The sequence below is a fragment of the Oncorhynchus kisutch genome, linkage group LG12 (assembly GCF_002021735.2).
Source record: "Oncorhynchus kisutch isolate 150728-3 linkage group LG12, Okis_V2, whole genome shotgun sequence".
Taxonomy (NCBI): Eukaryota; Metazoa; Chordata; class Actinopteri; order Salmoniformes; family Salmonidae; genus Oncorhynchus; species Oncorhynchus kisutch.
The window spans coordinates 53,714,986-53,742,971 of record NC_034185.2 but is presented as its reverse complement, the minus strand read 5'-3'; the positions used below and the strand labels follow the sequence as shown (position 1 = coordinate 53,742,971).

Genomic DNA, 27,986 nt, shown 5'->3' with positions numbered 1-27,986 from the left:
TCATGATCCTTGACACATCAACCTCTTTCACCCTAACAGGGCACTCAGGGAAGTCGGGAATATGATGCCCACCACAGTTGCAACATTTTACACAAACGTTCTCATGGCATATCTTTTATTTATCCTAGGGGACTAAACTCCACGGTGAAGTTTGTTTCTGATGAACAGTGCTGTAAAGTACTTAAGTGAAAATACTTTAAAGTACTACTTAAGTGGGTTTTTTTTGGGGGGGGGGGGGTTATCTGTATTTAACTATTTAGATTTGACAACTTTTACTTCATTACATTCCAAAAGAAAATAATGTACTTTCTACTCCATTGATTTTCCGTGACAGTCGAAAGTACTCGTTACATTTTGAATGGCTAGCATGACAGGAAAATTGTCAAATTCATGCACTTACCAAGAGAACATCCCTGGTCATCCCTATTGCCTCTGATCTGGACTCACAAAACACATACTTTGTTTGTAAATTAAGTCAGTGTTGGAGTGTGCCCCTGGTTATCCCAAAAAAAGAAAAATGGGGAATTAGAAATGGGGAATTAGAAATGTATACGTTTACTTTTCCTTTCAATACTTAAGTATATTTTAGTCATTACTTAAATATATTTAAAACCAAATACTTTAATTTACTCAAGTAGTATTTTACTGGGTGACTTTCACTTTTGAGTAATTTTCTATCAAGGCATCTTTACTTTTACTGAAGTATGAGAATCGCATACTTTCTCCACCACTGCTGATGAACTTCACCAACGCCTTCGAGCCGAGACCAGCACCGACTACATCGATTCGCCCAAGGTCAATACTTTCAATAAAATATTCAACGCCCACCTAAGTATGTTTGTCCTCTGAAGTTGTGTGACTTACTTTGATTTGCTGAAATCAATACTTTTTCAATAAATGTTAATCAAATACAACCACTCACTGTTTGCTCATTGCTGTTGCTCTAATATGGCAACTAGTGGTTGAGTTCATTAGAAAACTTCCTTCACCGTGGAGTGGTGTTTAGTCCGCTAATAAACTCAGCAAAAAAAGAAATGTCCTCTCACTGTCAACTGCATTTATTTTCAGCAAACTTAACATGTGAAATATTTGTATGAACATAACAAGATTCAACAACTGAGACAAACTGAACAAGTTCCACAGACATGTGACTAACAGAAATGGAATAATCTGTCCCTGAACAAAGGGGCGGGGTCAAAATCAAATGTAAGTCAGTATCTGGTGTGGCCACCAGCTGCATTAAGTACTGCAGTGAATCTCCTCCTCATGGACTGCACCAGATTTGCCAGTTCTTGCTGTGAGATGTTACCCCACTCTTCCAAGGCACCTGCAAGTTTACGGACATTTCTGGGGGGGAATGGCCATAGCCCTCACCCTCTGATCCAACAGGTCCCAGATGTGCTCAATGTGATTGAGATCCAGGCTCTTTGCTGACCATGGCAGAACACTGACATTCCTGTCTTGCAGGAAATCACGCACAGAACGAGCATTATGGCTGGTGGCATTGTCATGCTGGAGGGTCATGTCAGGATGAGCTTGCAGGAAGGGTACCACATGAGGGAGGAGGATGTCTTCCCTGTAACGCACAGCGTTGAGATTGCCTGCAATGACAACAAGCTCAGTCCGATGATGCTGTGACACACCGCCCCAGACCATGACGGACCCTCCACTTTTTGCCAGTCCTGTCTGGTCCAGCGATGGTCGGTTTGTGCCCATAGGCGACGTTGTTGCCGGTGATGTCTGGTGAGGACCTGCCTTACAACAGGCCTACAAGCCCTCAGTCCAGCCCCTCTCTGCCTATTGCGGACAGTCTGAGCACTGATGGAGGGATTGTGCGTTCCTGGTGTAACTCGGGCAGTTGCTGCCATCCTGTACCTGTCCCGCAGGTGTGATGTTCGGACGTACTGATCATGTGCAGGTGTTGTTACACGTGGTCTGCCACTGCATGGACGATCCGCTCTCCGTCCTGTCTCCCTGTAGCGCTGTCTTAGGCGTCTCTGCACATCTGCAGTCCTCATGCCTCCTTGCAGCATGCCTAAGGCACGTTCATGCAGATGAGCAGGGACCCTGGACATCTTTCTTTTTGTGTTTATCAGAGTCAGAAGAAAGGCCTCTTTAGTGTCCTAAGTTTTCATAACTGTTACCTTAATTGCCTACCGTCTAAGCTGTTAGTGTCTTAACGACCGTTCCACAGGTGCAAGTTCATTAATTGTTTATGGTTCATCGAACAAGCATGGGAAACAGTGTTTAAACCCTTTACAATGAAGATCTGTGAAGTTATTTTGATTTTGACATATTATCTTTGAAAGACAGGGTCCTGAAAAAAGGACGTTAATTTTTTTGCTGAGTTTATATCCCAGCTTTTCATAGGTCGGGAGATACTCAAACAACAGTAATAAGGATAAAATGTTCCCAGTTTTCCCCATTCACCATACGGGTCAAGCGGCGTACATGAACTACTCCTGGAATTTTCAGCCTGAGATATTGTTGGGATGCCAGAGATAATACCTTTGCCCTGTTCTGAAAATCAAAGTTGTCCACTTCATTAGTAGATAAGGAGTGTGCATTGTGGCTCGCGAAATTTCGCTCATTAGGTATACCAGTCCTGGTTATTGACTGCATACACATTTCCCAGCGCCTCCTTCACCATCCTGACTTCAAAAGGCTTTCCCGAATGAAAATCCTCACCCCAAAAATAATCGATTCAGACTGATTTTCCACAACAATTTTAGCATTTTTCCATTCCATTCTTAGACTTCACTGTTGTCCACTCATCCTTCTTACTATGCTCCATGCACTTTCAGCTTTAAACAGCAGTTGCGCTTCTGCCGTCCCACCGATGGCTTTCTCAAAGAACAGTGCGCATAACTTTTAAAAAAAATTAAGGGTGTTAATTTTTTTAAAAAGTTATGCGCACTGTTCTTTGAAATGAGTTACTGTACTGCTTATTACATTACACATCAAACCTATTCATCAGTATCAAGCTCAGAGCAGACTTGTTTAGAAGTGTTAGCAAGAATAGAGTAGAAAATAATAAAATGACTTTATTCCATCTACATCACCTCAGTAAGGTGAATTTAACTGTCCTGTTCTTGCCTAGATTTACTGTCTCTCTAAGAACAAATGTTTCAAATGACAAGTTACCAAATGGTTAATGAGGGGTATGTGGTTGATTACCCTGTAACCCCAAGACACTTCACATGATGACTATAATATTTTAGCTAAAGAATAGTTCCCAGACATCCAGTGTACATCAAGCCGCACTGCTACAATTTCTCTCCATTGTGGACACTCCTATGTCTGATAAGGCTACTCTGGAAGGAGAAGCTTTAACAGTTTGCACTTGAAGGGCCTCTCCTTGGTGTGAACGGTCTGGCGCCTCAGCAAAGCACTTCCCACAATTAGGGCAGGAATACAGCTTGACAGCATCCGTCCAAATGTTCAGCCTCCCACGTTGTGACCCAATGACACCAGAAGAGGTAGAAGCAGCAGCCATCACTTTCAGGGGGTTAGTCTTTGAGCTCCCTCCTTGACCTCTGGGTGTTGGGATTGTGTTCTGTGTTATAGACTAGGTAACTCATGGTGAACACTCAACCTGCCCCTGTTTGTATTTGTGGGATAACCATGCACTGAGACTGAATCCCTGACTGGAGCCTCTGTCTCTCTGATGACCACCAGGACTGGAGGTTGTTCAGTCCACCTGTCCACTGGTTGTGTTGAAGTCTCGGTCACTCGCGGTTGGGTCCTTGTTCCGACTCGGGAAGAAAGAGCGAAGGCTTTTGATCCAGGGCCAGGGATTGTGGCCAGCCACTTCAGTGGTCCAGTCTCTCCCGCCAGCAATACTAGATATCAGCAGGTCATCACGGATTGCAGACTGTAAAACACATTGAACAGAAAAGCATAAAGGTTTATATATTAAACTCTTAACATATATATATATAATATTAATATTATGACATATGAAATATTAACCACAGTCAAGCCTCTAACACTGATTCAAGTACCGTACAATATGGAGCCATTAGAGTTTATTGTAAAAAAAATAATATCCAAAAGTGTTCATTTAAAAATTAAGTATAATGTTTTGGTCCGACTGAGCTAAGGAAAACTCAGTCCCTGCAATGACCAAAAAATAACCAAGTCAGTCAGCACAGAGTCAATTTTGTATTTAATTTCAACAAAATGGTCATACGCTCGCATACGTGCAAGTTCAGATCAGTACTTTTATTATAAAAAACGATACGTGACAAGTAGAAACCATAGTGAGAAAAGTGAACAGTACCTTTTCTGTAAATCTGGAAACCTCGCTTTGATGAAATACATTTTAGAATGCTTTGGAAAAAGTTCAACATTACACACAGCTTCACTTCTTCATGCCAAGTAAACATAAGGCCAAATAATTTCCTCATTTCAAAACAGGACAAAATTGTTAGTCTTAATCAGTGAAAGATTTTTTACAGACACCATCACACATTATACTCATTCTTTCCTCAGTTCACCTCATCCAGTTCCCTACTACATCCAAAATCAACAGAATTAACTAAACAAACAAACAAACTAGTACTACATACATGTCACTGTACTCTATACATGGGCTATGTGCATTTGCTGCTGGTGTATCCTGAGATATCTCCTCTCTGAGAACCTCTTCCCGCAGTGCGTACAGGCGAATGGCCTCTCTCCCGTGTGGATCTTCAGGTGCACCTTCAAATGGTGCTGGTGGGAGAACCTCTTCTCACACTGGGGACAGCTGTAGGGTTTCTCCCCTGTGTGGACTCTCTGGTGCCTCTTCAGGCTGAATGATTGTGAAAAACTGGCCCGACAAAGGTGGCAGCCGAAAGGTTTCTCCCCTGTGTGCATCCTCTGGTGGATCTCCATCTGTTTGGGGAAACTGAAGGCTTTCCCACAGAACGAACACGGGAAGCGCTTCTCTTTGCCACCAGATCTACTGATAGCATTGCTACTACTGTCATTTGTCAATGGGCTTGTGTAGCCATTCAGTGTTGAGGCACTGGCATTGTCTGAGGTCTGGTTTAACAGGAGAGTGTGAGGAGAATGAAGGCCAGGGAGTGTCTGTGCTGTTGCAGGGTCCATGTTCCAGTTGATAGATCCTATAGAAGGCAGGCTGAAGGCAGCACCTGTTAGGGGGTTAACCTGAGGCGTCATCAGTCTCTCTGAATCACAATTATAGGAGCAGGACGGAGCATCGCTAGCCGAGTCAGTGTCTGTTCCCATACGGACACCACCTCGTACCTGCAGACCAAATCTACGCCTCGCCCTAGTCTCAGCCATTCTGTTGTCATGGAGACTATGTTCAGTTGTTTTGTGTTCCACTGTCTGTTTCTGGTTGTGGTTAACAGTGTTGTTCCCCAGCCCAGAGTTGAGGATGCTGTCCCATCCACTGACCTCCACTATGCCACCTCTGGTCCTGGCCTGCTCAGTGATGTTGTTCCCTAGAGCCTTAGCTGCACCTGTCTGGGTCTGGGAATCCAAGATGGCCACCCAGTCTCCTCTGTTAGCCTCCTGCCAACCACCTGCAGGAAGAGGTTAGAAAATAGATTTTCCAGATTTTTTGTTGTTGTCAAGTCCATACATTATAATGTGTGGTTTTGTATGTAAACATACATTGTGTTTTCATTTTATGAAGGAAGGAAAAAAAATAGCCAGGCGCATCACTATTCCCATTGAAGATATTACTGTATGTAGGCTATATGTATTACTATTCCCATTGAAGATCTATTACTGTATGTAGGTTATATGTATTTCTCCCTTACCTTGATCCCCCATCTTTAGTCCACTCAGCAGATCAATGCTCTCTGGTCCGTCTTCTATTGCCTCCTCTTTGACTAGCAGTAGATCAGGCTTCCCATCCTCCATGTCTACTGGCTGTAAGAGATACAGAGTGAGAGGATGTTGGATCAAGAAATCTGATATGAGCACCCTGCTATGGAATATCTTTTGATTGGGTAATGAGGGATTGCTATGAGTACTATGCAACGTTGATTTGATTACTTGATGTGCTGAGAATAGAGACAGTTTTACCCCTACTCTTAAGGGTAAAAATAAAAGCTATGCAAGAAGCTTCCCACCTTGTCAACAAATATATTTAAGAGACCTCATGTGCTGTCCTAACCAGTTCAGAGTTACCAGCGGGTGTCTTGATAATAGAAAAACGCAGCGAGTCAGTGGTTCCTGTGCCACATGCAATTGCTTTCGAGTTGGTAGAAGAATGTGTTGATATTGCTATATCATCTGAACCGAGAGACTATAGTATATTTCTGATTGTTTTCCACATACCTATCAGGAACGGCCGGAGTGGTGTCACACTGTTTCCTCATCCCTAGCAAACAGCTGATTCAACTAATTGCATTCTAAACTGAAGATCATGATTAGTTGATTATTGGAGTCAGGTGTGTTAGCTGAGGCAAAAGTATGACACCAATCAGGCCCCGAGGACTGGAGATGCACCACCCTGCCTTATATGAACTTGTCCTTTCCCTTTGTGTGATTATTCCTTTGAAGGTCATTGAATGCCGAAACCTTAATCTTCTAACTTTGCTTAAATAAAACAATTGAATGTTTAAATGGTGAGCGAGTATTGCCCCTTTTCCGTTTCAATATATAATCAATCCATAAATAATCTCGACCTACATGGAACACTTTAAAAGGTTTCACATGAGGCCTATTTCACATAAAATTCCCAAATACTTAACCACTAGGCTAATGAATAACAGGGTTGGGGGTCAATTCAATTTCAGTCAATTCAGAAAGTAAACCAAATTCCAAATCCAAATTTTTCTAATTGAAAAGCAGTGAAGAGAATTGGAATTTCAGTGTACTTCCTGAATTGACCCCAACCCTGATACACATTTTTCATTTGATTATTTAATTACCTACTGTACATATTAACTGTACATATTATTTTAAGTAATTCCTTTGGAGCGCAACATGTTAAAAAAAAGCCTAAATTGGGCGTGCCTATAAATTGGGCAATTGAAGGCATTTAGAGTTTATGTTAACTTTAATTGTGTTAGACGAAAATTATAAACCTTTCAAACATTGTATGCAACATTATCAGCGGCAGGTGACTTGATGCCTAGGCTACTGTGCCATAGCGATTTAGAGTTGTTAAACGGGAGTGACGAGTGTGTTGATATAACGTTAATATTGTAGAAATTCCACTTTCAACAACCATCAATTTAAAAAAATAAATAATAATAAGTTAGGCTATGCATGCAAACATATTGGGCCTAAGTATTGTTGTCCATTAGTTTACTCCAATTAGGGGAGGGGGGTTAGGGTCAAATAAAAAGCAAACATTTTGTAAAAAATATATGGGCGATTGGGAATGACGCAGACACTTACGTTGATAGAACCCACAACCTGCAATATTAAAGCTGGTCTACGGTACCATTTATGTTTACTCAGTCTGTCCAATAGAGATTACGCAAAGGAAAGATAGTGATGACGCTCATTGAAAACGTTGCAAATGATGTGGAATAACCAATCGCGATGAGGTATCGCCAGCTTTGAACTCTATAGAGCACACCAGTTTGTAATCCTAAAAAACAGAAATTAGTTACCTTTGGTTCGTTTAGCCATTGTTATGGGTGAAATTAATGGGGAAAGATTGGGTTTTATGATTAACCTCAGATGTTATTTTTGGCGTTTTATCACCCCCTAGAGAAAGGACTCCCGCCACACCAAACTGGAAGTCTTCCGACTAGCTTGGAAGGACGGTACCGTGCAGTACCGTAGAGCCCTTACTGCTGCTCGATCATCCTATTTTTCTAACTTAATTGAGGAAAATAAGAACAATCCGAAATTCCTTTTTAATACTGTCGCAAAGCTAACTAAAAAGCAGCATTCCCCAAGAGAGGATGACTTTCACGTTAGCAGTGATAAATTCATGAACTTCTTTGAGGAAAAGATTATGATTATTAGAAAACAAATTACGGACTCCTCTTTAAACCTGCGTATTCCTCCAAACCTCAGTTGTCCTGAGTCTGCACAACTCTGCCAGGACCTAGGATCAAGAGAGACGCTCAAGTGTTTTAGTACTATATCTCTTGACACAATGATGAAAATAATCATGGCCTCTAAACCTTCAAGCTGCATACTGGACCCTATTCCAACTAAACTACTGAAAGAGCTGCTTCCTGTGCTTGGCCCTCCTATGTTGAACATAATAAACGGCTCTCTATCCACTGGATGTGTACCAAACTCACTAAAAGTGGCAGTAATAAAGCCTCTCTTGAAAAAGCCAAACCTTGACCCAGAAAATATAAAAAACTATCGGCCTATATCGAATCTTCCATTCCTCTCAAAAATTTTAGAGAAGGCTGTTGCGCAGCAACTCACTGCCTTCCTGAAGACAAACAATGTATACGAAATGCTTCAGTCTGGTTTTAGACCCCATCATAGCACTGAGACGGCACTTGTGAAGGTGGTAAATGACATTTTAATGGCATCGGACCGAGGCTCTGCATCTGTCCTCGTGCTCCTAGACCTTAGTGCTGCTTTTGATACCATCGATCACCACATTCTTTTGGAGAGATTGGAAACCCAAATTGGTCTACACGGACATGTTCTGGCCTGGTTTAGATCTTATCTGTCGGAAAGATATCAGTTTGTCTCTGTGAATGGTTTGTCCTCTGACAAATCAACTGTAAATTTCGGTGTTCCTCAAGGTTCCGTTTTAGGACCACTATTGTTTTCACTATATATTTTACCTCTTGGGGATGTTATTCGAAAACATAATGTAAACTTTCACTGCTATGCGGATGACACACAGCTGTACATTTCAATGAAACATGGTGAAGCCCCAAAATTGCCCTCGCTAGAAGCATGTGTTTCAGACATAAGGAAGTGGATGGCTGCAAACTTTCTACTATTAAACTCGGACAAAACAGAGATGCTTGTTCTAGGTCCCAAGAAACAAAGAGATCTTCTGTTGAATCTGACAATTAATCTTAATGGTTGTACAGTCGTCTCAAATAAAACTGTGAAGGAGCTCGGCGTTACTCTGGACCCTGATCTCTCTTTTGAAGAACATATCAAGACCATTTCGAGGACAGCTTTTTTCCATCTACGTAACATTGCAAAAATCAGAAACTTTCTGTCCAAAAATGATGCAGAAAAATTAATCCATGCTTTTGTCACTTCTAGGTTAGACTACTGCAATGCTCTATTTTCCGGCTACCCGGATAAAGCACTAAATAAACTTCAGTTAGTGCTAAATACGGCTGCTAGAATCCTGACTAGAACCAAAAAATTTGATCATATTACTCCAGTGCTAGCCTCTCTACACTGGCTTCCTGTCAAAGCAAGGGCTGATTTCAAGGTTTTACTGCTAACCTACAAAGCATTACATGGGCTTGCTCCTACCTATCTCTCTGATTTGGTCCTGCCGTACATACCTACACGTACGCTACGGTCACAAGACGCAGGCCTCCTAATTGTCCCTAGAATTTCTAAGCAAACAGCTGGAGGCAGGGCTTTCTCCTATAGAGCTCCATTTTTATGGAACGGTCTGCCTACCCATGTCAGAGACGCAAACTCGGTCTCAACCTTTAAGTCTTTACTGAAGACTCATCTCTTCAGTGGGTCATATGATTGAGTGTAGTCTGGCCCAGGAGTGGGAAGGTGAACGGAAAGGCTCTGGAGCAACGAACCGCCCTTGCTGTCTCTGCCTGGCCGGTTCCCCTCTTTCCACTGGGATTCTCTGCCTCTAACCCTATTACAGGGGCTGAGTCACTGGCTTGCTGGGGCTCTCTCATGCCGTCCCTGGAGGGGGTGCGTCACCTGAGTGGGTTGATTCACTGTTGTGGTCATCCTGTCTGGGTTGGCGCCCCCCCCCTTGGGTTGTGCCGTGGCGGAGATCTTTGTGGGCTATACTCAGCCTTGTCTCAGGATGGTAAGTTGGTGGTTGAAGATATCCCTCTAGTGGTGTGGGGGCTGTGCTTTGGCAAAGTGGGTGGGGTTATATCCTTCCTGTTTGGCCCTGTCCGGGGGTGTCCTCGGATGGGGCCACAGTGTCTCCTGACCCCTCCTGTCTCAGCCTCCAGTATTTATGCTGCAGTAGTTTATGTGTCGGGGGGCTGGGGTCAGTTTGTTATATCTGGAGTACTTCTCCTGTCCTATTCGGTGTCCTGTGTGAATCTAAGTGTGCGTTCTCTAATTCTCTCCTTCTCTCTTTCTTTCTCTCTCTCGGAGGACCTGAGCCCTAGGACCATGCCCCAGGACTACCTGACATGATGACTCCTTGCTGTCCCCAGTCCACCTGGCCATGCTGCTGCTCCAGTTTCAACTTCCACCTGACTGTGCTGCTGCTCTAGTTTCAACTGTTCTGCCTTATTATTATTCGACCATGCTGGTCATTTATGAACATTTGAACATCTTGGCCATGTTCTGTTATAATCTCCACCCGGCACAGCCAGAAGAGGACTGGCCACCCCACATAGCCTGGTTCCTCTCTAGGTTTCTTCCTAGGTATTGGCCTTTCTAGGGAGTATATACACACACATACATACATACATTAAATATGTGTCAAATATATATATATATATATATATATATATATATATATATATATATATATATATATATATATATATATGTATACACACACACATATACATACATACATGTGGGGCAAAAAAGTATTCAGTCAGCCACCAATTGTGTAAGTTCTCCCACTTAAAAAGATGAGGCCTATCATTTTCATCATAGGTACACTTCAACTATGACAGACAAAATGAGGAGAAAAAAATCCTGAAAATCACATTGTAGGATTTTTTATGAATTTATTTGCAAATTATGGTGGAAAATAAGTATTTGGTCACCTACAAACAAGCAAGATTTCTGGCTCTCACAGACCGGTAACTACTTCTCCTCTGTCCTCCACTCGTTACCTGTGTTAATGGCACCTGTTTGAACTTGTTATAATTGTATGCATGCATGTATGTATATATATATCTCCTGAGCTTTCTTATATCTCCTAGATATAGGACAAACACTTCAAACCTTATTTTTAGGATTTCTTTTTTTACTGTCTTTTTTGCCATTTAGGGATGTTATTCAATCTGTTTCTATGGGCTATAGTAGTAAAGAATACATTTTATATTTATTTGATTAATGTTTTAAAACATTTGTTTGATACCTAAAAGGGGTCCTAAAATTCTAAATCAAATAGCCATGATGATCCATGGTATGACCTTAAAACAATTCCATGTGTCAGCTTAGAATCCCCCCCCCCCCCCCCCCCCCTTTTAAGAATTAACAACCAAAGCAACTGCATATGGCTCAGGAACCACTGATTCAATGTATTTTACTATTATCAATACACCTGCTGGTAACTCTTAACTGGTTAGGACAGCTCATGAGGTGTCCTAAATATCTGTCAACTAGATGTGACTTAGGACTGCAGAGACTTCATGCATAGCTTTTATTTTGACCCATTAGAGTAGAAGTAAAATCTCTCTATTCTCAGCACTTACAACCAATTTTCTACGTTGAGAAGCTTAGTGGAATACGGCCCAACCTAATACCATTCAGACAGTAGTTTACAGTGGGCTCACCTCAGTGAGACTGTATGTGGTCCTGTGCTCTTCAGCTGGTTCCTCTGTGGGTTCTGGAGGAGTTTTTGTCTGGTTGTCCTCCATGACCATGGTACCCTCAGGGTTCACCAGACCCTCCTCACACCCCTCCTCCTTCACCAGCAGCACCTCCAGACCCTCCTCCTCCTGGAAGAGACAAGTGATACAGATTACACAGACATACACTCCCTCAGGTATGTACACACAGATAATAAACACACATTCAACATGTAACATAATTCCAGTGGGTCAGAAATAATGTACATACACTAAGTTGACTGTGCCTTTAAACAACTTGGAAAATTCCAGAAAATCAATTCCAAGAAATCAGCCAAGACCTCAGAAAAAACATTGTAGACCTCTACAAGTCTGGTTCATCCTTGGGGGCAATATCCAAACACCTGAAGGTACCACGTTCATCTGTACAAACAATAGTACGCAGGTATAAACACCATGGGACCACGCATCTGTCATACCGCTCAGGAAGGAGACGTGTTCTGTCTACTAGAGATGAACGTACTGTGGTGCGAAAAGTGCAAATCAATCCCAGAACAACAGCAAAGGACCTTGTGAAGATGCTGGAGGAAACAGGTACAAAAGTATCTATATCCACAGTAAAACGAGTCCTATATCGACATAACCTGAAAGGTCGCTCAGCAAGGAAGAAGCCACTGCTCCAAAGCCGCACAGCCCTCCATGTGCTCGCCAGAGGTAGCCTGACTGCCATTTGGTACCGAGATGAGATCCTCAGACCCCTTGTGAGATCATATGCTGGTGCGATTGGCCCTGGGTTCCTCCTAATGCAAGATAATGCTAGACCTCATGTGGCTGGAGTGTGTCAGCAGTTCCTGCAAGAGGAAGGCATTGATGCTATGGACTGGCCCGCCCGTTCCCCAGACCTGAATCCAAATCCAATTGAGCTCATCTGGGACATCATGTCTCGCTCCATCCACCAACGCCACGTTGCACCACAGACTGTCCAGGAGTTGGCGGATGCTTTAGTCCAGGTCTGGGAGGAGATCCCTCAGGAGACCATCTGCCACCTCATCAGGAGCATGTCCAGGCATTGTAGGGAGGTCATACAGGCACGTGGAGGCCACACACACTACTGAGCCTCATTTTGACTTGTTTTAAGGACATTACATCAAAGTTGGAACAGCCTGTAGTGTGGTTTTCCACTTTAATTTTGAGTGTGACTCCAAATCCAGATCTCCATGGGTTGATAAATTTGATTTCCATTGATAGTTTGTGTGATTTTGTTGTCAGCACATTCAACTATGTAAAGAAAAAAGTATTTAATAAGAATATTTCAATCATTCAGATCTAGGATGTGTTATTTTAGTGTTCCCTTTATTTTTTTGAGCAGTATATATATATATATATAAAATATTTTTTATAAATACAAATAAATCACTCCATATACATAAGAACAACTTACAAACAATAACTACATTTTCATGTGCCCAGACCCGCATGCTCACACCCCCCATCCCAAGTGCCTGCATTATTTTTTGTCACTTGGTCTTGAATTGTATCAATTTGTTTATCTCATTCGCCCATGCTATTTCAATAATAAATCATTACATTTTTCCATTGTGTTAATGATGGCGGATAGAAATCAATGTTTTTATTATACGTTTTTTCAAGATGAGTTGACAATCACCTAGCCCGTTGGGCATCTCACTACACCCCCATATGCCATGCATTGAAATATGCAGACAGACAGATTAAAATTAAGTTTACATTGTAATACTTCTGACAGCCAACTTTCTAGCTCAGCCCCCACAACTTTTGGACATTATAGCATTCCCAGAAAGCTCGGATTGAGTGATTATTTGTTTTATACTTAAGACATGACTCTGCTGTTGTTCTTTAGAATTTGTGAATTTTGTCTCTTGTATAATCAATTCTATACATTAGTTTATACTATATTAAGCATATATTTTCATTAACTGTAATATCATTAGTTATGCTGCAACTTTCCCTCCATCTTATGCCAACAGTTATTTTTTGTCTTTGTTCCAATAGTTTATATAAGAGATTTTCATATGGATATAGTTTCTGCAAGGTTTTGTCATGTGAACATCCTCTTCTGACTCAAATAATTCCCTCAAGGTTGCTCTAATGTCCAAAAGATTTCAAAATCAAAATTGTGACATTGTAACTTTTTTTCAGTACATCTTTTTAATTCTGTCATGGACATACATTTATTTCCTGTTACCAAGTCATGTACGGTTTCTATACCTTTTGTTTTCCATGTGGTCCAATTTATCTATGAATTATGAAAAGCTATCCAAGGATTGTTCCATAGGGTTGTGTTAGTGAGTGACATTGGTTCTTGTAGATTACGTTAAATTTTCTTCCATATAGTTATAGTGTTCTTAACTATGAAGTTGTTCATGTTGTTAGCTTTATCCGTTGAAAATAGACACGTAAAAAGATTCTGGGGATGAGCATGTCTGGCCACTGTTTTAAATGATAACTTTTTAGCATTTGTGGCACAAATTCAATGCAAGTCAATGCTTACTAGATTAGCATTTTTGTGCTTCATATCCAAATTCTCTATGAGTAACGTTAACCTCATTGAGTTATACAATCCATTTTTGTATACTTCATGATTATTTGGAAATGAAGCGGGAAAATGCTAATATAGGTACCACTGACTGGCATTGGATTTGTGCCACAAATGCTAAAAAGTTAGCATTTGAAACAGTGGCCAACAAAACCAAAGCATGGGTTGCTTTCATACCTTGTCCATATGCTGCTTACAGGGTAAGGAAAACTATTATTAATTTAAAATGATTGATTTTGTTATTTAGGTGAACAATCCCTTTAACACCTTGTCACATAAAAGCAGGAACAGCACCATTTAGGAGGTCAGAACCTGGTAATATCAGGATGTAGGATGGGACAAAAACCTAACAACTTCGATGACTAATTTCTCTGAACAAGGGGAAACAAAACCAACCAAATTCACTAAAATTACATAGGACGATGAAACAATACTCTGAGCCGCAGCACCATACAATTTGTCAGACAGAGAACTGATACTATATACTCGTTGTTGGGGTGGGATTGGTGTGTGTGTGTGTGTGTGTGTGTGTGTGTGTGTGTGGGGGGGGGGTCCGTGGGTGGTTTTAGACCATTTCTTTGGATTCCTCATGTCTAACTCATTGTTAGAAAAAAGTTTGTTCTGATTCTGATCCTATAAATTAAAATGGCCAATTTGGGTGCAATCAGTTAGTTGAATTTCTCAGAGATCTAATTGTATTTCAACAAAATAATTTTGCAGGAATGCTAATATCTGTTTCTAACAAACGATTTTAGAACAATCTGAGATGGTGGGTGTCAATCCTCTTTCTTGTGCTTTTTGAAGTGGAACGACCCCCATGTCACCCCGCTCCTCAGCATGCTCCTCAGCATACTCCACTGGTTTCCAGTCAAAGCTCCCATCCACTACATGACCATGGTGCTTGCCTACAGAGCAGCAAGGGGAACTGCCCATCCCTACTTTCAGGCCATGCTCAAACCCTACACCCCACCTGAGCACTCAAGTTCTGCCACTGGTCTCTTGGCCATCCCACCACAATGGGGGATCAGATCCCGCTCAGCCCAGTCAACGCTCTTCTCTGTCCTGACACCCCAATGGTGGTACCAGCTTCCCCCTGAGTCCCTGCTCAGCTTACAAAAACGTCTGAAACCCTACCACTCGAAAGAGCACCTTAAATGAATCCCATTAAATAGATAAATTGTCTTCCTACCAATGTTATAGTTGTGCTTTTATATAACTTTTTATTTCTATTAATTTTCAGATTTTTATTTGAAATTGTTTTTAAGGTCTGATTTACTGTTTTTTACATAATTAAGTTTCAGTTCTAGCGACAGAAAGTAACCTGTGCGTGGGAGGCTAACAGCTATTTATGTGTTGTATAGTGTTTTTTGTCACTTCTTGCCACTATGGGGCAGTAATACATAAGGCGATGGGTTAGGTTTAAAGGGATAGTTCACCCAAATTACAAAATTAAAAACATTGCTTACAAGGCAAGGAAACCAGTCTATGGAAAAGGTATGACAGCAATCTACGTATCTCAATGGGTGCATTCTATGCTCATAGGTTGCTGACACCTTACAACACCTGGATAGGCATTTGACGTATCAGCTAACCATATCATGGTCGCGTTCCCCTGCTTAGACGTTGCAAGCGTCGACCAATAGTTCCACAGAGGGCTAACTATTATCCTTCGTTTGCGCTTATGGACTGCCCTCTTTAATTCAAACCACAGGTATTCGGTGGGATTTGAGTTCGGAGACAGATTCTGCGGTCAATCTTTGTGGATTTTGGTGTGCTTGGGGTTATTGTCTTTCTGGAAGATCCATTTGAAGTATCAGCTTCCTTGCAAAGGCAAGCAGGTTTTTGGCTAAAATGTCCTGGTACTGGGTCATGTTCATAATGCCGTTGACCTTAACCAGGGCCCCAGGACCAGTGGAAGCAAAACAGCCTCATAACGTCCACCATATATTACAGTGGGCATGGGGTTCTTATCTGCTTATGCATTCTCATTTCAACACCAAACCCACCACTGGTGTGAATGGCCAAAGAGCTCAGTTCTTATCTCAGTTCTTCATCAATGAAGACTTCTCCGAAAGGTACGCCTCAAAAGAAAGGACCCGCTGCTATGACTCATTGAACAGCAAAAGAGAGGCAACATCGCATACCTGAAGTACGACCAGCTGGTCTTTCACCCCTTCTGCCCTAGTAGGAATACTGCAGGCGACTGTAGCCCACTGAGAGAATGACAAGGGTGTGCAACAAAGCTGTCATCAAGGCAAAGGGTGGCTACTTTGAAGAATCTAAAATATATTGATTTGTTTAAAAGTTTTTGGTTACTACATGATTCCATGTGTTATTTCATAGTTTTGACATCTTCACTATTATTCTACAATGTAGAAAATAGTTAAAAATAAAGAAAAACCCTTGAATGAGTAGGTGTGTCCAAACTTTGGACTGGTACTGTATATTTCTTCCCGACCCACCATGGACAGCTCCAACACAATTTTACGGAAGGTTTAAAACAAATGAATTGAAAACGATGTGCCTATGTCTTATCAGTATTCATAGCATTCTTAGTGCTTGTTAGAGCATTGTGACCTGCTGTAGCACAGCGGTCTAAGTAGCGTGCTCCGGTTGTAGACACTGATCGATTCCTTGAATTAATTTGACTTTTTTCCCCCTCCCTTGATTTAAAAAAATATTTCTCCCCAACCTACCATGGACAGCTCCAATACAATTTTTACCCGTTGAACATGGTGGTCTCCTGAACTGGGAGCACCACTTGCCCTTCGTTGAAACGGACTGTGACACTACAGATGTCAGATCTTGGGGCCTCCCCAGTGGCACAGCGCAGCGGGCTAAGGCACTGCAGTGCTTGAGTCGTCACTACAGATCCTGACGCACAATTGGCCCAGCATCGTCCGGGTTAGGGAGGGTTTGGCCGACAGGGATGTCCTTGTCCCATCGCCCTCTAGAGACTCCTGTGGTGGGCCGGGCGCGTGCACAGTGTTTCCTCTGACACATTGGTGAGGCTGGCTTCCGGGTTAAGCGAGCAGTGTGTCAAGAAGCAGTGCGGCTTGGCAGGGACGTGTTTTGGAGGAGGTATGGCTCTCGACCTTGGCCTCTCCTGAGTCCGTACAGGAGTTGCAGCGATGGGACAAGACTAATTACCAATTAGATATCATGAAATTGGGAAGAAAAAGGGCTAAAAAGTACCAAAAAAAATAACAATATTTTGTCGCAGGAGGAAATCAATCCTGCACCAGGAGGATTTGAATATCTGAATAAATATTTAGATAGCCGGGGGCAGCTGGAATCCGTTTGTATATACAATGCCGTATCGTACCTTAAGCTACGTGTAGGCTATAGCTCATCTTCTGAATTCTTATGTGGATTATAATAAAAGGACAAGTACAGTGTAGATGGTTTGTTTGTCAAGGATTTTTTTTTATGTTGAAGGCAAGTAGGCAGAATACATAATTGATTACCTCAGTGCGATCCAATGATTTATACATACACTACATGACTGTTAGGAGCGACTGTGCCTCCATCTTGGAACTCCCTCACCATTGTAAAACATATTTTGGAAGCTATGTAAATGCATTCATTTGGGGTTTTTCCACATTTATTCTATTACAAATACATTAATGCATAATATAATAAATTATGTGAGCTAAATAAAATCTGTAAAAACATTTTCCTTAAAGTAGACTTTGAGATCACTAATGTTACTGTCCCTACTACAACAACAAACAAATTCAATACATGTAATTTTGTCCTTTATAGAAATACAGTAGAATTCCATTCAATCCTATGGAGGACTGCTCCTACTGGGGAGTGAGTATCCATAGCATTCTTAATGCTTACTAGAGCATTGTGACCTGCCGTAGCGCAGTGGTCTAAAACAGCACACTCCCGCTCCAAGCCTCACGAGTTGCATTTATTTCAATGGTTTTCAAGAAGTAAAACGAATAGTCTGATAATTTACACATCAGAGAAGTGTCTCAGCTCAACTAAATCGTCTTTGGATAGGCTCAAATCAAATCAAATTTAATTTGTCACATACACATGGTTAGCAGATGTTAATGCGAGTGTAGCGAAATGCTTGTGCTTCTAGTTCCGACAATGCAGTAATAACCAACAAGTAACCTAACTAACAATTCCAAAACTACTGTCTTATACACACAAGTGTAGGGGGATAAAGAATATGTACATAAAGATATGAATGAGTGATGGTACAGAGCGGCATAGACAAGATACAGTAGATGGTATCGAGTACAGTATATACATATGAGATGAGTATGTAAACAAAGTGGCATAGTTAAAGTGGCTAGTGATACATGTATTACATAAAGATGCAGTAGATGATAAAGAGTACAGTATATACGTATACATATGAGATGAATAATGTAGGGTATGTAAACATTATATTAGGTAGCATTGTTTAAAGTGGCTAGTGATATATTTTACATCATTTCCCATCAGTTCCCATTATTAAAGTGGCTGGAGTTGAGTCAGTGTGTTGGCGGCAGCCACTCAATGTTAGTGGTGGCTGTTTAACAGTCTGATGGCCTTGAGATAGAAGCTGTTTTTCAGTCTCTCGGTCCCAGCTTTGATGCACCTGTACTGACCTCGCCTTCTGGATGATAGCGGGGTGAACAGGCAGTGGCTCGGGTGGTTGTTGTCCTTGATGATCTTTATGGCCTTCCTGTAACATCGGGTGGTGTAGGTGTCCTGGAGGGCAGGTAGTTTGCCCCCGGTGATGCATTGTACAGACCTCACTACCCTCTGGAGAGCCTTACGGTTGTGGGCGGAGCAGTTGCCGTACCAGGTGGTGATACAGCCCGCCAGGATGCTCTCGATTGTGCATCTGTTGAAGTTTGTGAGTGCTTTTGGTGACAAGCCGAATTTCTTCAGCCTCCTGAGGTTGAAGAGGCGCTGCTGCGCCATTCTTCACGATGCTGTCTGTGTGGGTGGACCAATTCAGTTTGTCTGTGATGTGTATGCCGAGGAACTTAAAACTTGCTACCCTCTCCACTACTGTTCTGTTCCATCGATGTGGACAGGGGGGTGTTCCCTCTGCTGTTTCCTGAAGTCCACAATCATCTCCTTAGTTTTGTTGACGTTGAGTGTGAGGTTATTTTCCTGACACCACACTCCGAGGGCCCTCACCTCCTCCCTGTAGGCAGTCTCGTCGTTGTTGGTAATCAAGCCTACCACTGTTGTGTCGTCCGCAAACTTGAGGATTGAGTTGGAGGCGTGCGTGGCCACACAGTCGTGGGTGAACAGGGAGTACAGGAGAGGGCTCAGAACGCACCCTTGTGGGGACCCAGTGTTGAGGATCAGAGTGGTGGAGATGTTGTTGCCTACCCTCACCACCTGGGGGCGGCCCCTCACCACCTGGGGGCTGCCCGTCAACTGGGTACTGGAAGTCCAGTACCCAGTTGCACAGGGCGGGGTCAAGACCCAGGGTCTCGAGCTTGATGACGAGCTTGGAGGGTACTATGGTGTTAAATGCCGAGCTGTAGTCGATGAACAGCATTCTCACATAGGTATTCCTCTTGTCCAGATGGGTTAGGGCAGTGTGCAGTGTGGTTGAGATTGCATCGTCTGTGGACCTATTTGGGCGGTAAGCAAATTGGAGTGGGTCTAGGGTGTCAGGTAGGGTGGAGGTGATATGGTCCTTGACTAGTCTCTCAAAGCACTTCATGATGACGGAAGTGAGTGCTACGGGGCGGTAGTCGTTTAGCTCAGTTACCTTAGCTTTCTTGGGAACAGGAACAATGGTGGCCCTCTTGAAGCATGTGGGAGCAGCAGACTGGGATAGGGATTGATTGAATATGTCCGTAAACACACCAGCCAGCTGGTCTGCGCATGCTCTGAGGGCACGGCTGGGGATGCCGTCTGGGCCTGCAGCCTTGCGAGGGTTAACACGTTTAAATGTTTTACTCACCTCGGCTGCAGTGAAGGAGAGGCTGCATGTTTTGGTTGCAGGCCGTGTCAGTGGCACTGTAATGTCCTCAAAGTGGGCAAAAAAATAATAATTGTCTGCCTGGGAGCAAGACATCCTGGTCCGTGACGGGGCTGGTTTTCTTTTTGTAATCCGTGATTGACTGTAGACCCTGCCACATACCTCTTGTGTCTGAGCCGTTGAATTGAGATTCTACTTTGTCTCTATACTGACGCTTAGCTTGTTTGATTGCCTTGCGGAGGAAATAGCTACACTGTTTGTATTCGGTCATGTTTCCAGTCACCTTGCCCTGATTAAAAGCAGTGGTTCGCGCTTTCAGTTTCACGCGAATGCTGCCATCAATCCACGGTTTCTGGTTTGAGAATGTTTTAATCGTTGCTATGGGAACGACATCTTCAACGCACGTTCTAATGAACTCGCACACCGAATCAGCGTATTCGTCAATGTTGTTGTCTGACGCAATACGAAACATATCCCAGTCCACGTGATGGAAGCAGTCTTGGAGTGTGGAATCAGATTGGTCGGACCAGCGTTGGACAGACCTTAGCGTGGGAGCTTCTTGTTTTAGTTTCTGTCTGTAGGCAGGGATCAACAAAATGGAGTCGTGGTCAGTTTTGCCAGCCCTGGTTGCGCAATCGATATGCTGATACAATTTAGGGAGTCTTGTTTTCAGATTAGCCTTGTTAAAATCCCCAGCTACAATGAATGCAGCCTCAGGATGTGTGGATTCCAGTTTGCAAAGAGTCAAATAAAGTTCGTTCAGAGCCATCGATGTGTCTGCTTGGGGGGGAATATATAGGGCTGTGATTATAATCGAAGAGAATTCCCTTGGTAGATAATGCGGTCGACATTTGATTGTGAGGAATTCTAAAATCAGGTGAACAGAAGGACTTGAATTCCTGTATATTGTTGTGGCCACACCACGTCTCGTTAGCTCCAATACAGCACCGTCGATGAGAATGGGGGCGTGCTCGGTCCTCCTTTTCCTGTAGTCCACAATCATCATCGGTTTTCACACCTTTCATAATGTGATAATGGATAGGCTAACGTGTAGGCTACAGAATGTAGCCTATTGGAATATAATCAAATGGCCTATTGCAACCATCGATGGCACTAGAATATCGCCAGCTGATGTCTCATTAAAGCATCAATACGTGCTAAATTCACCCGCACTGCTGATCTCAGTATAGTGGTGAGGAGGAGGAGTCTACCGTATCCGGAAGCAAATTCACCATTAATTTTCACTCAAGCTTTGTTCTACTGTTGACAGTAAGCTGACTTCGGGATTGTATTTCGATTTGCTCTCCTTAAATACACCTAAAGTATGTGGCACCTGCTTGTCGAACATCTCATTCCAAAATCATGGGCATTAACATGGAGTTGGTCCCCCCTTTGTTGCTATAACAGCCTCCAGTCTTCTGGGAAGGCTTTCCACTAGATGTTGGAACATTTCAGCAGGGACTTGCTTCCATATAGCCACAAGAGAATTAGTGAGGTCGGGCGATTAGGCCTGGCTCGCAGTCGGCATTCAAATTCATCCCAAAGGTGTTCGATGGGGTTGAGGTCAGGGCTCTGTGCAGGCCAGTCAAGTTCTTCCACATTGATCTTGACAAATCATTTCTGTATGGACCTCGCTTTGAGCACAGGGGGCATTGTCATGCTGGAACATGAAAATGCACCCATCACTAATCTCAACTAAAAATCTGTATTAACTCTATAAACTGCATGAATTTCCTCATTAAAAGTGCCTTGGGGAAAAAATAGAGTAGTTGAACGGACGTAATGAAACAGCCATTTGTGAACATCATATAGCCTACACAGTACTAACACAATATGTAACAGATTTTTACGCTTATATATATCACACAATGTCTGGATGCAATATTCTACCCAGGAATGTTCAACACTGTTAGTCTTAATCTCATTATTCCAAATGCATCTGTGGGTGTTTTCTGCTGACAACAATGAAAATGTATCTTTGTCTTTAATGCAAGGATTGATCTATACATCAGAAGCTATTGAGTGAAATGATTACTTTCAACTTTATAGAGTGGAATGGTTTTTCTGCTGGTGTCCTGAGGTAGCTCCTCTCTGAGAATCTCTTCCATCAGTGAGTACAGGCAAACAGCCTCTATACCATGTGGACCTTCAGGTGCATCTTCAGCTGTTCCTGGCGGGAGAACCTCTTCTCACACTGGGGGCAGCTGTAGGGTTTCTCCCCTGTGTGGACCATCTGGTGCCTCTTCAGGCTGCCAGACTGGGCAAAACGCATATGACACTGGGTACAGCTGTAGGGTTTCTCCCCTGTGTGGACCCTCTGATGGACCTCCACCTTCTGGGGGCTGCTGAAGCCTTTGTTACAGAACATGCAGAGGAACCGTTTCTCTTTACTATTGCCTGATGTTGCTCCCCCTCCCCAAGCCTTGGCTTTTTGGTCGTTTGAGTTCAATACCTGATCGAAAAGGACGTAGCCGAGTGATTCAGAAGGTGCAATCGTCGTGGACACTGGGCCGCGATCCCTGAACTCATGTAAAGGGGAGTGGGTGACAATATTTGTATTTGTCTCTAAGCTTTCTCTGTAATGTAAGACATCTCTGCCCTGTGAGTGTCTGTCTCCTAGGTGATTATCTGCATTCCATGTGGGAGGAGCATCGCCCTCCACTTTCACAGTCACCTCATCTACCACTATAACCTCCCCTTTCTTATCTATGCACCCTTCAGAGTATACACTACTACTGTACCGGTTCCAGTCCCCTCTAGACAAATCAGTCTGTGTCTCTAAACCCAAGGATATGTTGCCAGGGTCCATCTCTGTAGTGTAAGAACAAGACGGATCATCACCACTAGTGTCTAATGTGTCACCATCACCATCTCCACAGGAATTAACCGTCATCTGGCTCTGGTGAAATACCGGAAAGGACTCTGAGTCAGGAGCAGGAGGACAGCCCGGTGTCCCAAGCCCCAGTCTGTCTGGGTCTGATCTGTGGTCAGTTGCTGTGTGTAAGAGCCTGTGTGTTACAGTTAAAGTCTCTGTCTCTGACTTGAGGACGACGTTCAGTGTTCCACTGACCTCCGTGATGCTTCGTCGAGCGACAGGGGTGGGGTCCTCCGTGGCTACAGGGGGTACTCCAGTCTGGATGTCTCTGCTGTGTTGTGGCTCCTCTTCTTCAGTCCGACCCTGCTTGACACCAAGACCTGCAGCCTCTGCAGACTGCCACATGAAGAGAGGAGGTTATTACCGATACATGACTGGAATTGGATAATGTCATAGTGAAGTCTCACAAGCTCCCCTACGGCAGATAAATAAGGATTTATATGTAAGCAAGTAAATAGCTGAGGGGAGGCTTTCTGAAATTAACTGGCCACATTTGATGCACTGTAATTTTGATGTAATACTATTACACTGACCTCTATCATGATAACGTGCTGGGTTGAGGTTCCACTCCCCTCATCAACAGTGATTGGTTGGTCATCTCTCCATGTATGGTGTCCCACTGGATTCACAAAGCTCCTGTGGCCTCCAGTGAGATGTCCTTCACCTAAGAGAGTGATTGAGGGAAAAGAGGTGGTTAGGTACTGTCAATGCTGAACGCTATATTGTACAATATTGACAGTTTTGACACCGTCTAGAATTGTCCAGGATGACTTCTTGATATACGATTTATAGATTGATTGATTATGTTCCTTGCATAATTTTTTTAACTTAATAAATAATATGAAATTCAGTAAATCAAGAATATAGTTAGAATAGGATAGTGTCTTTGTGCAAAATAGCTAAGTAATCAGGGGAATTATTGCATACTATCCAAAAACTGACCAAGCCCAATCATGGACGGATTAATGCAGGGGCTTAACGAGGATGAAGCCCCTGGGCCCAGACCCGTGGAGGACCAACAGGCAGCAAAAACATTTTTAAATGTAAAAAATATATACAGTATATATATTATACAGTATTAGATATGTAGTATATATTATATTTTTTTTTAATAATGTTTTACTGCAACCGCCAACTACAGGAGGATTCAGGAGGCCACTCGCAATGAGTGTAGAGAGCCTGCTGCTCTGCTAATTATCAGATAGAGGGAGGAGAGGAGGTAGGGGGCCCACGTGGGTAACTGGGGGGGGCTCTGCCTTGATTGGGTAACTGATTGATCAAATAAACTGCATAATAAATAAAGAAATAAATGTTACTGGCCAATTGTGTGAGTCAGTGACTGGGCCCAAGTGGCAAATTTATTTATTTTTCATCCAACCACAGGAGCCCAATCTCAATTTTCAGAATACAACAGAGAGCATAATTTACCTAGAGAGGCTCAATAGTTTCTAAAAAATAATGGTGAATAAAATTTGATCACAAGCACATACAGGTAAACTGCCAAAACAAAGGAAACACCAACCTAAAGTGTCTTAAAAAGGGTGTTGTGCCACCACGATCCGCCAGAACAGCTTCAATGCACCTCGGCATAGATTCAACAAGTGGATTTAAACCATTCATGACTTGAATGGGAACTGCCATCTATGGATTACATTTCTATGGTTGGTTGAGGTCTTTTGCCTTTTGCTAATTTCAAAAACAATTGTGGGTTAAAAAAACATGGAAAGCAAACACCTACTACTGTGGAATCAATATAAAAAGTATTTTTCCCCCTCAACAACTCCCATTTTTTCGTGAACAGCAGCACTGTTTTTCAAAGTAGATCATCTTGTGATAACATGCGTCTTGGTGAGAGGTGTAGCAGTCAGGCGCAGGAGAGCAGGGATGTCTGAGAAGCGTGTTTAATAATATAGTCCACCAATACAAACGGCACAGAAAAAAATCCCAAAACTACGCTCTCGAATACTCGTGCAAACACACGGAGGAACAAACACAGTTCCGACACTTTACATACACGTGCGTAATAGCGAACAAACATCAAATACAATCGAGCGCAATACACACAAATCTAATCCTGCACGAATTACGGCAGGTAACAGGTGCCCTATATACCCACGGAAATCAAAGCAATTGAAACCAGGTGTGAAAAGGAACACAGACAAAACAACCAGAAAAAGAAAAAGGGATCGGTAGTGGCTAGTAGACCGGCGACGCCGAGCGCCGCCCGAACAGGGAGAGGAGTTACCTTCGGTAGAAGTCGTGACATCTTGAGATAGGCTATTGCCAAGAGGAGCGCATCGATCATTACTGTGAGTAGTAACCTATGGCTTCATCATTAGGTGAGACTGGGCAATTTTTTGGTTTGAATTCAAGACCAGATTTATCTCAGCTTTAAGCAAATGTATTATTTAATGTAAATGAGGTAGAATTGCATGATATTAGTTTTTAAAAGGCAAAAAGGTCCCCATGCGTGGAAATGCCAAAAACGCCTCTGCTCAACTGTAGCCTATGCCACGCCGCAAATGATATTATGGCTTTATTATAATGGGGCTTTAACTTCAAAAGAAAATGTAACGTGTCGTATTGCATCTTGGTGCACGGATTTGTTTACTGAAAAAATATGGTGTGCCGAAGGGTGGAGTGACTAACTATATATATATATATATATATAAAAAATGTTAATCATTCTAAATTTGTCCCTGAGTCCAATTCTAGGTAACATGTACAGACAGGAACTGGCGAAAGCCCCCCCCAATTGTACCTCTTGGCATTCCTGCTCCGTGTCGGTCGAGGATCTTGACCCTATTGGTTCTCTCTGCGCGTTCCCGTGCCACCTTCAATTCCAGCAGCTGTAGTTTCCTCCGTAATCCCCTGTTTTCTTTCTGGCTTTGAGTTATTTCCAAACGAAACACTGCATAGTCGTCGTCTACGAGTTTACAGATCTCTGCCACGGCTGCATTTGCTAGCACCTCCATGACGGAGGCTATTTGAGTGTGAAAAACCATACAGTTTGACATTGTTAGCAGCTAGCTAGCGTTACCTAGATAACATATATCAACCAAGTCCTGTCTCTAACGCGAATTAAACAGTACCATGTATGTGATGCTGTGCAGCTAAAGGAGTCATATGTTGAGTTCCAGGGTGTTATTAATACGCGTCTAAATAACAATAAAAACGCTAACGTGGAACTTGTTCTCAGTCACTGCTCACTTCCGTTTACTTCTTCTTTGTGTGAATTTCCGGAAGATTAGACAGCGTCGCGTATTGCTGCCCTTCGCAGGTCGGAGAGCGGATTACACATTGGTCACAAGAACAAAGTGTTTCCACTCCTCCCAAGCTACAGACAACATGGAAAACGGCAATAAACAACTAGGGGTTATGTTCACAAGTCTGATTGGCCTTGAGCCATGTCTTCATGTTTTTTTATGAAAGTGTGACAGGTGGTGCAGTTGTGTGTGTCTGATGGCAGTGTATTCCAAACATGGGAAGCTCTCACAGAGAAAGCAGATTGACTAAATGTGCTTTTCCTTAAGGGAACTATCCAGTCACCTCTCATGGCAGACCTTGTGGGTCTGCTGCCATATGTTTGAGTTTTCTGTGGAGGGAGGGGAGGGGGAACCAGGAAGGAGAGTTATGGAGTGTTGCTTTAGTCTCCGGAACACAGCGCCATTGAAAGGAGTGATAACTGGGGTGGGGTTGAGTGTTAAGGTGGATCAACTGAAGTCGGGGATCCCTGTTGTCTGTGATGCATGCCGTTTGGTGGTACGCAGACCCGGTGGTGAGCGCGAGACTGAGGAGACCCTGTCTGTTGTTCAGAGTTTTGATTATGTGTGTTTTCCAGATAGTCATGCTAGGGTATATAAGTAATCCCATGAGAGAATTTGTTACGAACCCAGTACCGTGTTTCACGTGTCAAGTTTATGGTCATGTTGCAGCAGTATGTAGTAAGGAGATTCCGAGGTGTGAGAAGTGTGCAGGAGGGGAATGGGACAAAAGAGTGTGTAGTTTAATTGGAAAAAGTAGTGTGTCAATTGTGGGGGTGGCCATGTTGCTGGGGATCATAAATGTCCTGTGCGAGTGAGACAAGTTGAGGTTGCCAGGGTGACAGCAGTGCAGAAAGTGTCATGCTGAGGCAGTGAGGAAAGTAGAGGATGGAGGGCTAAGAGTGAGGGAGCCTGAGAGAGGAGCCCTGTGAGTAGTAGGCCAGTAGAGTGACCCAAACAGTTTGTGCTTTAGTAAGGTTGGCTTCTTGATGTTTATTGCTATGGTCATTAATTGTACCGCACAGATGGAAATGAAATCCCAGAAGATTGAATTGGTAGTAGCAGCAGCAGAGATATTTTGGGGTATCAGAGATTTTAGTGCATAAAAACTACAGTGGGTTTTGAGAGATGGATTTCCAGCCTCCCAGGCCGACGGCCTGGTGTAGGATCTATTGGGGCCAAAGTAGTGGGAAGGTGTGTTGGGGATAGTGGTGTGTATATATACAGAACCAGTCAAAAGTTTGGACACACCTACTCATTTAAGGGTTTTCTTTATTTTGACTATTTTCTACATTGTAGAATAATAGTGAAGACATCAAAACTATGAAATAACACACAGAATCATGTAGTAACCAAAAAAGTGTTGAACAAATCTAAATATATTTTATATTTGAGATTCTTCAATGTAGCCACCCTTTGCCTCGATGACAGCTTTGCACACTCTTGGCATTCTCTCAACCAGCTTCATGAGGAATGCTTTTCCAACAGTCTTGAAGGAGTTCCCATATATGCTGAGCACTGCTTTTCCTTCACTCTGAGGTCCAACTCATCCCAAACCATCTCAATTGGGTTGAGGTTGGGTGATTGTGGAGGCCAGGTCATCTGATGCAGCACTCCATCACTCTCATTCTTGGTCAAATAGCCATTACACAGCCTGGAGGTGTGTTGGGTCATTGTCCTGTTGAAAAACAAACGATAGTCCCACTAAGCTTAAACCAGATGGGATGGC

General features: G+C 42.9%; 1 protein-coding gene across 4 annotated transcripts in view; it reads right to left on the bottom strand.

Moving 5' to 3' along the window:
* Nucleotides 1-3,029: 3,029 nt before the first annotated feature.
* LOC109901269 (zinc finger protein 37-like) overlaps nt 3,030-27,986 on the bottom strand; it is a 33,748-nt gene continuing 8,791 nt past the window's right edge. Inside the window, exons 1-7 of one of the 4 annotated variants that reach the window (XR_004211797.1) lie at nt 25,756-26,223; nt 23,528-23,658; nt 23,190-23,330; nt 11,580-11,744; nt 5,775-5,886; nt 4,283-5,534; nt 3,764-3,874 (exon numbers count right to left, since the gene is read on the bottom strand). Coding sequence is in view for 3 of the 4 variants with exons in the window: in XM_031836591.1 (XP_031692451.1) it covers nt 4,585-5,534; nt 5,775-5,886; nt 11,580-11,744; nt 23,190-23,330; nt 23,528-23,658; nt 25,756-26,011 (1,755 nt within the window). In the remaining variant the exon portion in view is untranslated. Of the gene's footprint in view, nt 5,535-5,774; nt 5,887-11,579; nt 11,745-23,189; nt 23,331-23,527; nt 23,659-25,755; nt 26,225-27,986 lie in introns of those variants that run through there. The other 3 variants (XM_031836590.1, XM_031836591.1, XM_031836592.1) reach the window with 3 other exon arrangements.